Source organism: Cyclopterus lumpus, chromosome 7 (assembly GCF_009769545.1).
Source record: "Cyclopterus lumpus isolate fCycLum1 chromosome 7, fCycLum1.pri, whole genome shotgun sequence".
In the NCBI taxonomy this organism is placed as follows: Eukaryota; Metazoa; Chordata; class Actinopteri; order Perciformes; family Cyclopteridae; genus Cyclopterus; species Cyclopterus lumpus.
Genome location: NC_046972.1, coordinates 11,448,576 through 11,464,250, shown reverse-complemented (window position 1 = coordinate 11,464,250; position 15,675 = coordinate 11,448,576). Strand labels below are relative to the sequence as shown.

General features: G+C 44.6%; 1 protein-coding gene across 4 annotated transcripts in view; it reads left to right on the top strand.

The window, feature by feature from the left end:
• Nucleotides 1-15,675, top strand: part of rerea (arginine-glutamic acid dipeptide (RE) repeats a) — a 117,044-nt gene that overhangs the window by 71,860 nt on the left and 29,509 nt on the right. For 3 of the 4 annotated variants that reach the window (XM_034536688.1, XM_034536687.1, XM_034536686.1), the window contains 3 exons: nt 7,363-7,468; nt 9,094-9,190; nt 11,168-11,272. In XM_034536688.1, the coding sequence (XP_034392579.1) occupies nt 7,363-7,468; nt 9,094-9,190; nt 11,168-11,272 (308 nt within the window). Of the gene's footprint in view, nt 1-7,362; nt 7,469-9,093; nt 9,191-11,167; nt 11,273-13,676; nt 13,851-15,675 lie in introns of those variants that run through there. The other variant, XM_034536690.1, reaches the window with a different exon arrangement.

Sequence of the window (15,675 nt, the reverse complement as noted above, 5' to 3'; positions counted from 1 at the left end):
AGCACACACTCCATCAGTCTTTGAAGCTCACATACAAAACACATTTCTGACCATTGAGTTGTTGACTGAGTTGTACTTAACACACACAACCTGTCCACCCTTCATACACACATCATGATACGTATTTGCTTTGCACACTTAATACTAATGTATTAACCTACATGTAAGCCTGCCAGTTAAATGTGTGTGTGTGTGTGTGTGTGTGTGTGTGCTGATTAGCATTGGCTGAGGCAAGCCTTCTCATTTCCTGTCTTCCATTAAAGCATTCAATCAGCCCACATCTCCTCTGCCATGCCCTGCTTAGGAGGCTGCCACTGGTAGTCTCACTCACTCTCTCACACACACACGCACACACACACACACACACACACACAAGCAGAGTCTGAATAAGCTTGCTGGGCAGACGTCCAATATGACGCCCATACACACACACACACACACACACACACACACACAGCCTAACATTCATATCCTCTCTGCACAACCCTCTCAGTGAGCAGTCCCTCCTCTCTTCCTACACAGCAGTCGTCCAGTCAGTATTGCTAAGATGTCTCATTAGCTCACCAGGCTATGCTAACAAGGCAAAGCTAACACAATGGATCACAGACAAACGGCCTTCCAAACAAAACACCAGGCTGTTGAAGCACAAAGGAAGCCTGTGTCGTCCAAAACCACCGGTGTTCCTCAGTCTTCTCGTGTGTGACTGTGTCTAACTCTGAGTCCTGACTCATGGGTATTACCTTGCGACCAGACAAATCTCTGCTCTCAAGAGAACTTCCCTGGCTACACGCAAACACGCACACATACTGGCAAACACACTTACACGCCACGGAAGCCAGGTATCAAAGCAAGATGGCTTTGAAGCGGCTAAATGAAAGACTGAAGGCAGAAATGACCATGTTTTCTGGCAGGCTATAACTGTACGTCTGGCTGAGAGGGAGGGCTTGAGAAATAAAGTCAGTATTATGATCTGAACACCCAGATATGAGCTCTTCTAACAGGCTCCATCTGTCCTTGCACAGCCTATGTTTGAAGTCTCACTTGGATCTGCATTCTAGTCTATACCCTCGTGCTGCAAGGATTCCAGTTTGTGTTCTCAAAACAGGAGAAAGAAGTGCCTGTTTATTTGTGTGTAGCCTAAATCACTGAACATATATTTTCAGGTCCCTGGTGCTCTTTGCCTGTGGTCTGCAGATAATGATCATCATTAGTGGATGTATTTTTTATATCCTCTCCTTTTTTTCCTTTCATGGTGTTGCTCTCTGTACCATCACTTCAATCGTCTTAAATTTCTTGGCGAGAACCGGCGTGCAGCAGATGAGTGTTGGAGGCAAAGACAAATATTTAAGTTGGATGCCGCCTGGCTATTTTATGGAGCGTACAGTGAAGGTGCTCTGGATTCTCACTGCCACTCTCTGTCCAGAAGCAGCATGGTCAACGTCATACATTTTTCTTAATATTTCTGCCATAAATTGACTCGCTCCCACTTGGACACAATTGAAATTAAGCAGAGATGAAGCGAAGACTTGTGCAATCAGCCCTGCTTGTTATCAGCATGGGTGACACACAGTTGGATGAGGGAGGCCTCAGATGGAGCAGTCATGTGGGGTGCTTGTGACTCTCCAGTGTGTAAAGTGTTTCTGTGGTTGGCAGCGTGATCCACCAGTAGTGGTCCTCAGCCCTCAAGTCTTAATTAGTATCCGCGTGACTCAACCCTTCTCTATCCTCTTTCTTTTCCTACTCTCTGCCCCGTCCCTCTTTCTTCTGCCTGGATGACAGAAAGACTTGTTAACATCCTCGGATGTGTCGCTCTATGTCGTCAATCTGTACAATGACACGACTTACTGAGTCTGTCGTAAAGGGATTCACGCATGTCTGCTTGATTCCTTACAGGAGGGGGGTGATTAAATTTAAGGCAGGCGTGGGTGCCCATGTTCAAAGGCACACATACACACACACACACACACACACACACACACACACACACACACACACACACAAAGAGCAACAAGAGCAAATCTGTCCACTTTGAAACCGCTAATGCTCATCCAATCCAATATGGAGCCGGGCTGACAGATGGGCTCAGTGTGTTCAAAGCAGAGGGCGCCGATTTAATATCCAAAGAGGTCAAGCCAAAGAGAGGCAGAGAGAGAGGACACCCCTGTGTAGGCACTGCGCAAAGGTCTTGCCAGCACCACCACCACAGCTGGGACTCACCTCACCTCCTCCCTCCTCTCTCCTCCCTCCTCCCTTCCCCCTCTGCCTCCCACACTCTCTCCATTCGTTCTTGTTGCCAGGCGGGGAAGCAGGCTGTGTGCAGTTCCTCCTCACAAACATTGTAATCAGCATTTGTTTACTGTTATTATATGTGCATTGGAGAAGGAGGCTTGAGGGGCAAGTTACCCTTCCTTCCTCCAAGTAGCCAAGTGCTCAAGTGAAGCCCATAAGGAGAGGAGGATTGCAGAGTGGAATCCTGCTGCTGCTGGCGCTGACAGCCTGATTTAGAGGTGCTTTTTCTTACCTCTGACACAGAGTCCCAGCCTGCCCCGCTTTACTGCAAGGTTGGGAGAAGAATAGTGGTGCTTATCCTGAAAGCCTGTTATTTGTGTGTGTGTGTGTGTGTGCGTGTGTGTGTGTGTGTGTGTGTGTGTTGTCTGTCTGTGTGTGTGTGTGCATTGGCTTGTATGTGTGTGTTTGCTCACACAGCATGCTGGCATTTCTTTGTACCATCCTCCTTTGTCAGTCACTGAGATGTCGTGGATTGCTTTAGCACAGCAGATCTCTTGTACCTCGCCAGCTTACGCTCACACACACATGCAGTTTTTGAGTGTGTGCGTGTTCTGTCGTCCAGATGGAAGTGCTTATTGAGTGCTGGTGTGCTGGCAGATATCTCTGTCTCGGAGAGAGCAGGAGAAAATAAGGGAGAGAAAGGCGGAAAATGAGGAAGAGAGAATGCCGAGTGGAAAACCCTTCCAATCAGATCCATCATCTTTGTGTGTGTGTTTATGCAAGTGTATGTGTGATCTTCCTAGCCAGCTCTTCCTGCCTCCCCTCTCTAATCTTATCATGTCGGAGCAGCAGATTAGTCCTCCCAGATCCCATCTCTGCCTCCAAATGCCACAATCAGCCTTTTGTTCTTTGGTTGTGCTTACTCTCCCCTTGCGGCTGGCGAGGTGAACACTCCCACAATTCGCCCTCCGTGCCATTTTGAGCTTCCGCCTGTCAATGTCAGACAGCTCCCAGCCATGATCCACCATACTTGAGCCTCCCCTGCCCCTGAGACGTAGGCTAACTGAGCTGTTAGCTTAGCAGCCTGCTAGCCTAGCTGGACTGCTTGACATTCCTTGCTAACACTGAGCTGCTGCTGCTGCTCTTGTCTGTTTGACCTCCTCCCTCCCTTGCTCTCTGCTGTCTCCTTTGTCTGTGTGTTTGGGGTCTGTCTTTCCTTCCTTACTTCTGGCTGCCACCTCCTGAAGGAAGTCATAGATCCTGGCTGCTGATGTCACCAGTGAGGGGAGGGGTGGGCTCTAACAGGGTTAGCAGAGGAAGAAGAGAGTGTTTGAAAAGCAGAGAAAATAAACAGAGGTTTCCTGTTAACGAGGTGCACTGGGGGCCTGTCGTGTGGGAGCGGGAGGGTCTGGTTTTGTTTAAAGCAAAGCTCTAGTGTTACAGTGCGAGGAGGAGGACGAATAGGGTATTAGGTTTGAGGGTTACAGGTTGTAACAACGTTCTCTTGGTTTTGTCACAGCTCGACTAGGCTGCGAGGCAATGGCCATATTGTAAAGGCCACAATGAACAGATGTGGGAGAACGTCTGGGCTTTGCCGCTACCGCTCTGCACTCTCCCTAACATTGAATCGTATTAGTGTTGTCATTGGTTTTGAAATGAAAAGCACTGTATTGATTTCACACTCTCTTAGCTGAGAACATGGAATTAATCCCACACTCAGTCCATCTTGTAAGTGTACGGCGAACAGAGCTGGTTTCTTTTTCAATTTAAAGCCTGTTCTTGTTAAAAGGAAAGTCTGCCCTCTGTATTTCCTTGTTTCCCCAAGTCTTTGTAGTGGTGTGGTCGTACACAGGGGCCCCAGCTCCAGAGTTGACTGCACACGCATGCAGCCACACAAAGAAAACTGCACAGCCATTATGGATCCAAGGGGCCAGCCACTTTTAGCTAGTCGGAGGGAGAATTAACCAACTCACACAATGCCCGGCTTGTCTTGACTGCTTTTAGAACAGTGATGAATGCACAGGGTTGTTGTTGTTTTTTTATTAAATGTGATATAGTTTGGATTCATTCTTCAATGATAATAATGATCTGTATTTAGAAATGTGAGTCTATGTTACAAAGTGCTTCACAAAGACGGCTAAATAAAACAGACAATCATGAGGGTTTAATGAAAATAGATTATAAAAACAATTTGGTCTGTAAAACGTAGACAGTGTGACAGAAGACGGATAGGAAAAGAAACCAGTTCATAGGAAATTGAAACTCAAGTAGCACGAGTCAAAACATGTCTGGACAACCTTTGTGGTGTGCTGCTCACAAATTAAATAACTGTCAAACCAGACACCAAGAAAGACATGTTTATTTTAAATTCTAATAATATTTCCCAGTATGTAATCATTTGAGTGCCCTCCTATAATCCAGCCCCGGTCTGATGAGTGTACCCAAGAATGCCACAGGCCAGGCTGAGCCACTGGATGGAGGAGGGGTGGCATTGTGCTCAGCCCCAAAGCATGACTCTCAGATTTATATCTCCTCAGTGAATAAAGGGGTAGCCTTGTACCCGGGGGGGGGGGGGGTTTCAGTAAAGCAGGAGGAGGATAGTTGTAATTTTAAATCTGAGGAAATGAGAAGGTCTTGCTACTCCTACCTTAATCCAACTCTTTCTCTCTCCTCATCCCCCCCACCCCCCTTGTCTCCTTTGCTCTGCTTTTTTTGCACTCTATCTTTTTTTCCTCCCCTTGTTTAATTTCTTTCCCTCAGTAGTGGGTTAGCAAGTCTTTTGGCCTCTCCGCAGTGAGCAACATTCCCAGGGTTTAGGGCCCAGGAGGAGGGAGGGCAGGGCCATGTTTAGCCTCTGGCAGGACAGACAAAGATGGCTGACATTGTGCGGGACTCTCTACAGGCAGTGTGGAATGTCTCTAATCAATTCAGCATTGTGGTTCCTTGTATATGTTCTCTCTGTTATTTATCATGGCAGGAGAAAAACAATAGAAAGACAATAAAACTAGGAGTTTTTATGGCCAGTCTGAACAGTCTATCATTCCCTTTCGCTCTTTCCTTGTTATCTACTCATTTTTCCAGCCCTTATGTTTATAGAATTGTGATAATTGAAAGCTATGCTTCACTCCCACTACGTGCTCCATATGTTGCACTCTCAGTCTTTCTCTCAATCTCCCTTCCTCTTTTGCCTGAGAGGGCTTAATACCGCTGTGAGCTTCTAAACAGCAATCTGCTCGGGAGAGCGACAGCTACTTTGTATTGACAAGGATACTGATGATAGCTGAAGTAACGTTCACTCTGTCCTTTGGTTCGTTTGGTTGGTTTAAAATAATGCAGGTTCATGAATACGGTGTAAAAACCTGTGTGTGTGTCTGCGTCTCTTCGCCTGCTTGTGCTTTTCTTTTTGCATCAGATGTTCCAGCTGCATGAAATCCCTTTGATTTCTGGGTTTTACAGGCAGAAAATGAAATGTTCAGGTAGCACATTTACAGTCTCCTTATAGTATTAATTATGTATAAGCAGCAGATAACTACTTGTTCTGATGTGGCAGGCAGTCTGTTAGTCTAGAAGGCAACAGTGTGTGTACACTGGATGGACAAGAGGTTGGGGTGGGTGGGTTAACTGCCGGGAGGGAGGTGGAGGGCATGATGTCATTGCACACATTTCTTCACACGCGGTATGTCTAGGTCTACGTGCTCGGGAGTCTGTATCTCCGTCCGTAAGTATGGCTCTTTGTTGAATCGCAAGCAAAGTGTGTGTGTGTGTGTGTTTGTGTGATGTGATGTGTATACTCAAACAATCATCCAGAGCAGTAAATGCAGCTGACTGACTGCGTGCCAGCTGCTGTTTAACACGTCCGGGCTCACTTACTCAGTCATTCCTCCTCCCGGCTCAAGGTTGGAGGAAGGGAAGAACTGGGGGGAAGAAAAAAACGAAGATTGTAGAGTGGAGGGTTGGAATGAGAAAGATGGAGAAGGAGGGAGGGAGTAAGAGGAGGAAGGAATGGAGAGAATGGGAAAACCAGAGGTGGGCTTGAGGGTTTAGGGAGGTGATGATTTGCTTGGCAGCGTGTGCTCAGCCTCCTCCCCAGTGACACAACCGAACAATGTACTCTAAAGGCTTTAAATATCTTAACTCTGACCTCATGTTCCTGCACACACAGATACAGTTAAGAGCCTGGAAAGAGCGGAAGTTAAACTGTCTGTCTTAGATTACCGTAGACTTTTCCCCCTTCTTCCATTTTTTCACCCCATATGCTCATTTCTCCTTTACTCCTGCGGGTGGTGTCAGTGGTGGTGCAGGTGTCTTCGTCGATTAGTGCAGTGCAGCATAGCAGAGCCCCTAATAAAAATGGCTGGGATAGTGTCGCAGTCCGGCAACCAGCCCAGCAGTCTCTCTAATGTTCTTTCAAACCACTGTGACGGTCAGTTGGGCTTATGTGAAGCCACAATAAATATTTTATAACATGAAATGAAAACACTAGTTTGCCCTTTTCATCTCTCACCTCAGCGTTGGCCTCAGTTTCTACCATTTTATACAATCTCTCCCCCCCACACCTTTTCCCTCTTCTGTTTGTTCATTAACTGGCCCTTTGAAAAGCTCTCCTCACCTCAGTGCTGCCACTTGCTGGTCATCTAAGGGATTACAAGCCTTTGCTGACTTGCACTTTATCAAAAGCCCAGTGGGTGGCAGCACTTAAAGAGTATTAAGCCCCAAAGCACTATAGAAGGCTACAGTGCCTGTTCATGAGTATGACTTTAAAAGCTGTAATAGTATATATTTTTGTATCATTGGAGTATTGTCATTAAGTGATAAGAAGGCAGAGGATTGAACACTCATCCATCCCCCCCTCATGGTTCCTCTCTCTCTCCATTTCCTCCAGCAATGGCCATCCCACTGTTTACTTTATTAAAGCTCTAAATGCTCTGCAATCCCTTTTTAATTGACTTGGTCTCTGTGTGTGCTTTATGGCATCAGCCTGCGTGAGTCATAAACAGTGCGCCTGCACAGCATCACCATTTGCCAAGAAGCCAGTTTGTGACGTCGCAATCAAGCAAAATGATGTCTGTTTATCTTAGTGTGGGATCATTCTGTGTCTCCTGCTCACTCGCTCTGTGTCTCCCTGTGTTGCAGAGTAAACGGGACCATCTGCTGATGAATGTGAAATGGTACTACCGCCAGTCGGAGGTGCCCGACTCTGTCTACCAGCACCTGGTGCAGGATCGCAACAATGAAAACGGTAAGACTGCCTTTTGTTCGTTGAAACACAACCATACATGTGCATATATCCAGTGTGCGCACATGTGCATATATGCAGTGTGCCTCATCTCTCCAGAATGAGGGGAGGGGGAGAGATATAAGAGTTAGCTGTGAATTGCATTTCAAACAGAAACCAGAAGCCGATGCCCCAGGCAGCCGAGCCAATCCCGTAGCTCCGCGCTGTTCCCTGGGCAACGCTCCTTCAAGCCAGACAGCAGCACTGTCAAGTGTTAATAACCCACAATGTCATGTGGCCTTTGAGCCCACTCTCTACACCATCAGTGTCACTCCAACACATACACATCTACGGGAACATAAGCCCTGTCACTTTCTTTAGCTGGATATCAAATCCTGATGACAAGAAGGAAATCTTATTCAATTCAACATTGACTTTTAATTTAATCAGTTGAGTAAGTCATTATTTTATTTTTTTTAATAGGCTATGCTGAGCTACATACCACTACATTGTATGGTTCTTTATTCATCTTAAATTGAGAAATGTTAAAAAAAAATGTTTTAAATTAAATAATTTAATTAGGTTTTAATTTTAGTTTTTTCCCTTCAAATTCTTAATTAATAAAGCCATCACAAAGATGTACATATACATTTCTAAAGAGAGTGAGTTTCTCCTCAGTTTGGTTAATTGGTTAATTATATCCATCATTATTATTTTCTCAATCCTCCTTTGACTCTGTGTTGACTTGAAAGTGTTTGATGTTTTACTTTGCTGCAGGACAGAAAGCTATAAACAGTTTGTTATTGTACAGACAGTTTCATGTTTGTTTTGTATTTGGTCTTCAAAGGTATGTGTTCCTCTTAAGAATGCTTCCATTCAAACTCAGTATTGAGAAATAAGTTTACACACACACGCACACACACACACACACCTGTTCACAGATCCTGTTGGCAGTTAGCATTTCTCATTAGCTACTGTTCCCCTTATGGCTGAACCTCTCAGTTTTGCTCACAGACTCCAGTCAACTCAACATACATCTGCATATAATGTGTAAAACAGCTGTGTAACCAGAGAACAAATGTAGTCAGTTATAACTAAACAAATGGGGTGTTACGCTGTTTTCTCTTTCTACAATAATACAAGTATCACTTGTGTAACAGGGAAGGCTTTATTTTAGTTTGTCGTGGAGGTTATCAAGCAAACACAATCATCATTGCAGCGCAGGCTCCTCTGTCTGCAGTCTGTCCTCGCAGCAGGGATTCAGGTTTATTAGAATTGATGTCACAAGGTGTATGGCAGTGACCGAAGCACGCCACAAATCAGGTACTTTGTCATCGACGAGTGGCAGCCCTCCTTGGTGCTGGTGATGCGTCTTAAACCCTCCAAAAGGGTAATTTCACTTGGGAACTGTCCTCTCCTCAGGGGACCACACTTTGTTGGCGTTATTGAATTATGTGGCATAATATGACCTCTGCAGAGGCACTTTGTACATACGCAGAACTGTGCTCATGATTTCCATTAGTGACTTAACATACTCCAGCTACTTTATCTCTGTTCCCTCTTTGCCATAGATGAATGAGTTGGGTTGTCTTTAGCATTATATATTATGTGGATATGTATTCAGTGCCACTGTGTTTTGCTTCCTCCAGACTCTGGCCGGGAGCTGGTCATCACAGACCCAGTGGTCAGAAGTCGAGAACTCTTCATCTCCGACTATGTGGACACTTATCATGCTGCTGCTCTCAGGTAAACAAACACAAACACACACACACACATCTATATGCACACACACTGGGACAGGGACCTTTAAATTCACTCACACTCCTCCGCTCCCTTCACTGGTTACCGGTGGCCGCCCTCATCCGCTTCAAAACATTGGTACTTGCGTAACGTGCTGAGAACAGATCGGGTCCACTTTACATCGACATGGTCAAACCGTACACCCCAGTCCGTTCACTCCGCTCGGCATCTGCCAATCGGCTTGTAGCTCCGTCACTGCGCGCTAAACACTCAACGAAGTCAAGACTGTTTGCTGTCCTGGCTCCTCAGTGGTGGAACGAGCTCCCCGTTGACATCAGAAAGTCTCTACATCTTCCGTCGGAAACTAAAAACTCATCTTTTCTGACTACCTTGAATAAAAACAGATTAGCGCTAAATGACATGTAATGTAATGTCCACCCCTAAATATCCAGGAAAATCTCAGCTGCTGCGATTTTAGTGCCGGCCTCTATAGCACAGCACCTCCATTACAGCTTCTATGGGTGGTGCTTTGTTGCGTTAATAGTAAATCCCAGATCGCTGGCCATGAACATTCCTTATTCACCTGTTACCAGTTTTAATTGTGTTACCATGAGGAAAACATGGAAACTTGCTGTCAGGTTGGACATCAGTCAAAGTAATCCATATTCTTTTTCATGTAAATCCTATTTGACTGTAACCGGTTTTGTGCTATCACACAAGCAATCCTGTAATTAAAGACTATTCTTTTAGACTCAAACTGATTAATGACATAAGCCATCTGTGTTTTCGTAGATGCAATGTTGTAAAATACTCGCCTGCTGTGATCCAGATTCAGGAGTCTTTACTACACCATGTGTACAATGTATCTGTATTTTTCTGAGCAGTGGCAACCAAATAGTAATAGTTCTATACATAACTGCTATGTTTATATCAGCTGTCCATGAAGGAACATAAAAGAAATCCCAGCAATTGTTCTATTGATATACTGTGCTTTAATGCAGTGAGCAGGTGCTGTATGAATAGTCCAGGTCTGCAAAGATGCAAAGCCATAAATGGGATACGTGCATCAAGCTGTTTTACATAAAAACACTGATTTGAAATGGCTCTTCATTAACTCTCTGTCAGAACATGAGCCTCGAGAGGAAAACTGATGGCGGTCGCTTTCTCTATGCTTGATGTCAAGAGAAAGGAATACATGCGTGATAATCTACTTGGTCTGAAATTAGTTCTTCTGTTTTCATTCTGTGTTCTAGCCTCTGCCTCTTCATTCATTCCTGTCTGACCGCCTCTCGCACTTCCCCTTTTTCTTTAACCAAAACCATCTGTGAGCCGCACAGTCTCCCAGAAACCACTGATTTCAGGGCAAATTAGCTGCAACTTCTCCTACACACGGTACCCTTTGATTTGACTTATTTTCCAGGCTTTAGATAAACGGGAGGGAATTCCAGTGGGTTGCTGTAATGCCGTAGCTCTACGAAGACAGCCCTGCTTAGTGCCCTTTAATCTTTTCAGAGGGAGGAAGATACTGTTTCTCTATGAGGCAGCCCAGCTCCATATGTCAGGGGTATCTGTTATTTAAATAGAGCCAGACACCAGGTTGCTGGAAACAGGAAATGGTATCAAGATGTGGTTAGAGTCTCGGCCCTCTCAGCTTGATGGGGGGTAATCGGTGTCGGGAAGGAGGAAGGTGGCGGGTTGAATTCCTGTCCAGATCTCTGCAGGGTCTGACTCCCTCGCCTCAGCTGCAGCAGACCAGGCAGGACTGACATGTTCAGCTGGTGTTTATGGGTTCAGTAGCTGAGCTTGATGTCTCACCGCAAAGTCAGTGGCACTGACGGGCGCTATATACCTGCTGCTGCATTTGTCACCTCCGATAGGTGAACACCCCCACAGCTTCCAATTAGGCCCATGTCTGCTCTTTCTTGTCTATCATTATGTCATGTAGTTGTTTTTGTCTAATAAAGCCTGTCTTCTCTCTCGCAGGGGGAAATGCAACATTTCCCATTTCTCCGACATTTTTGCTGCCAGGGAGTTCAAAGCCCGCATCGACTCCTTTTTCTATATCCTCGGATATAACCCCGAGACCAGGTGAGGAGCTTTCTGTCAATTCCATGGAAACTGTCTCCTTCTCAATCCTACCACAGGTCACAGATGCTGGGTCGAATCTCTGCAACTCACACACAATTTTAGTTAAAATGGAGCTAAAAACCAACAATTATTCTTCATTGATACCTTCTTTTTTTTTCTTCTTAAAAACTGTCAGAAAATGGCCATTACAATAATTTTGATCAACAACCCAAAACCCAGAAATATGTAGTTACTATCACGCAAGACAAAGAAGAGCAGCTTGAGGTTGAAAACCTGTAACCAGGTAATGTTTAGCATCATTAAATTATTATTTGAATACTTACTCAAATTATTAATTAACACAATAGAATAATTAAAGATGATATTAATTATCTGGCCCTTTGACTTACTTGTTTCAGATCTCAAATTAAAGTCTATGATAGGTTATATTTAATTGCAAAAAAGATAATAGCTATTAGTTACAGCTGAGCAGTAAACTGATTTAAAAACGATATGAGACAAGATGGTGGGTTTTGATTAAGTAATATTACCAAAATGACCATATAACACATCCTAAGTAGAATTAAATGTTTGACTGCATCAATAGTAAAATTAAATACTATTGCGTAAGGATATTTGGGTTTTTGTATTTATTTTGTATCGCTCAGTAGCAGCATCATACTATTAAAATGTGTGCATGTTTTCGACAAGTCGTTTCAGTTCATGTCTTTGGACAGTGTTCTGCACTTTGCGGCTGTCAGTATTGATGCTGCACAAAGAAGGGTCCTAATGTAGGCAAATTATGGGGAATGAGCCCTGTGGCTTTCTAATTGTTGGGGCGTTTGTTAATATTTGTCAAATTGCATGTCAAGTTTGAACCTTTTTCTTTACGTTATCATTAAGATTAGATCGAAAGAAAATCTACAAAAAGCTTAGCCGATAGTATTTTCAGTCTTTTGTTTGTTTATGATGAAAGGCCTTTTCTAAAGAAAACACTGACTCGTTAGAGTAAAAATCACAGGTGTGAATTAAAATGAATGATAACAGAATTTTGTTTAGCTGCCTCATTTTAGGGATCCTGGTATTGTGCAAGCTGGCTCAATGTCAAGACACAGTGGAAACAGTCATTGTTTATAGTATTAACAGTTATTAGTAACACCTGTACTTTTCCTGCTAATAATCATACACTACATTAGCTTCATGTCTTGTGGCATTGTTGATTATCGGTAAATTATTATTATTACAATTATTGATCATAATAATTTACAAAAATTACCTTTTGGGTAATTAATGCTATAGTTTGACATTTGTTTGATACTGTATGCCCGTGTATTTTAATTGCATCCTGTATTACACTGATAATAACGTCTCCTCTCGATGCTGAAAATGTACTTTTTTTATTTCAAATACAATTTTAATACATTGTTACTACACCTGCTTAGCTGGCAGCAATGTGAAATGATTAATAGTGTCATGAACTCTGAAGAGCGTGTATACACCAGCAAATATTTAGTTTGAATACAAAAGGTACACACAATAACATTTGAGTGCATTGTGGTTTGTTGTGCTGGAAGAGAATAGTAAATATCAAAGCATATCTTTATCTGAATATTTAAACATGTCAACTTATTTATAGGGCATTATTTACCTTTGTGTCATTTATATTTTATATAGTTGACATAAATATTCCAAAAAGGAAAACATGTCTATCAGACTTGTGACATGCTGGTTTATTAGACACAATAAGCCGCTGCATTCATTTAGGTGCGCGAGCAACGATGGTGCTTTGTGATAGTTATCCAGTGGTGGTGTTCGGAGTGTCTCACGTGTTGCAGTGACGGCTGTCCTTGTTATTGGCACCTAGGGTTGTCGGTTGGGAACCCCCTCCTTCAGGGCCCTGTTCAGCCTTCCGCTCCTTCCGCCTTCCCTCTTCCCCCCCCCCCCCTCTTCCCTCCCCCCTCCCCCCCCCCCCCCCTCCCCCCCCCCCCCCCCCTCCCTCCCCTCTTCCCTCTTCCCTCCCCCCTCCCCCCCCCCTCTTCCCTCCCCCCCCTCTTCCCTCCCCCCCCTCCCTCTTCCCTCCCTCCCTCTTCCCTCCCCCCCTCCCTCCCTCTTCCCTCCCCCCCTCCCTCCCTCTTCCCTCCCCCCCTCCCTCCCTCTTCCCTCCCCCCCTCCCTCCCTCTTCCCTCCCCCCCTCTTCCCTCCCCCCTCTTCGCTCGTTTGGTATTCTGAGCGGGCAGTCTGCAGCTTTGCAATTTCACTCTTGTTTATTATGGCGCAGACATACGAGGAGAGATGAATTACGTATCCTGCATGCGTGCCTGTCTGCCTCCGCGCGCGTCTGTACGCGTGTGAGGTCGCAGCACATGCTCAGTAGTGTCTATAGAGGAGCGAGACGAGCTTGCGACGCTGTACGTGCAGGCTGAGGTCACAGCACAAGCTCAGTGAACACCTCTCCGGAGCGAATGCGTGCTTCTCCATTTTGAGCACCTAGAATTAGGTGGGAGAGGGGAGTTAATTCCAACGAGCATTATACACACAGTGTCACCACCCAACCTTAGGGCTCGATGTCAGAAATGGACGATTTGTTCAGTCCGCGGAGGTAGGTCTGCGATCATATTCTTGTGCTTTCTCGTGCGGTTCCCGGTTGCTGCGCGAGCGTTGCCTCGTTTTCACGGGTCGCATTCCTACCGTGTGATGTTTGCGGGCTGCCCACATCCCCCGTCACGGTGTTAACCGGGTGTGTTTGTGTCGGCGTGGTGCACTTTCGTGTGAGGGGCAGTGGGGCTCGGCTGCCGTGGAGCATGCAGGCTGTCATCGCTGAGCACATACCGTTACGCGTTCGCGCTGCAACAATGGAAACGCCGTTGCCTCGCGCCCTGTTTGTGTGTCGCCTTCCAAGTCCAGGGACACGCGTTGCTTGCGATGCAGCCGCTGCTATCAGGCGATGCATGTGCACATAGTACGCTTATATGACGGCGATATGACCCGTGGAGGCTAACGCTACCATGGCTCCATTTTACAGCTCCTGTTTACAACCGGGACGACATGGCGCACGGAGCCGTGCTGCTCTGCACACAAAAGCGCGACCAACTTTGCGCCCGGCTTCGGATGTGTACACGCTGCTAGTCATGCTAGTTAAATACCACCAAGTTGGGTCTGTTTTGTCTGTGCGGCAATTATGTCAGTGTGCCACAGACTCGCGCCGTGATTGGCTGGAATTGATGGAGGGGGCGGGTCTATCCTTGATTGCACACAAAGTTGACCAGACTGTCGCGTTGTTGTTGTTGTTGTTGTTTGGGTTTTAATGGGTAAGCCTGTAATTGTTTGGCAGGACTCTGTTCTAAGAGTTAGATCTGAATTTGTTGTAAGAAACAACTGGGCATGTTTTACGTTGTTTATGGTGCTCGGCAACAGGCTTTGTGCAGCTTATTAGAGAGAGACAATAAACATAAGTCAGTATTATAACTGCAAGGTAATGTTTGATGTTTGCCGTTATATATTAAGAGTCAGGCAATTTAAACACTAGCTTCTGATTCATTACTTTTCCAGATTTGTCTGTAAGAAATGAAAACTATGAACGTGTGTATTTTTGCTGAACATATATTATAGTATTATTTTTATATATATATATATATATATATATATATATATATATATATATATATATATATATATATATATATATATATATACTTGTATCACATGTGTTGTACTCTGTTTCTGTTCAAGTATACCTGCAGTCATAATGGAAACTCCTTGGAGCTTCCTGCTGCGATACATCTGTATTCTGCCTCCTCTCTCAGGACCTGTGCAGCATTCCATCTGAATGCTGACCGTCTGCTCTCAGGATTTGCCTGAGTAAAACATGACACTCCTCAGACGCTGATTTTATTCTGGTGCACAGGTCCTCGTTTGTCATCCTTATGGCCTCCTGCCAAACAGACCTGGCCAAGTGCTCATTGTCAGGAACACATTTGTGCAACCTTTTCTTAGAAGGAACAGAAACCAGATTCACATTCAATTTAAATTGGCAGACATGGATTTGTTATAACCATTCAACACTGTAGACATAACATGTATAGTTAAGTATAAGTATATGCAATAAGACATTCTTTGTTTGTAAAAAAAGAAAAGAAAAAAGCCGCGTTTGTATTTCTGTGTTTCATAATTTGTTCATCTCTAATAAATCCCAATAACTAGTTAGTTATCACTTGTTCTGCGATACCACTAGTAATAGCAACTTTTAGTGTAATAATGGCACAAATCACTGCTTGAAGTACGGAGTGTTATGAAATTGTTATCGAACCTTAAGAATTCTAATCTGAAGTGCTGATGATGCAGGAAACGACCATATTTTATCTTTATCAGCGCTATTTGTCGCTGTGGGTTTTTTTCAAAATCTGGTTGCTTTACATTTTAGTTTG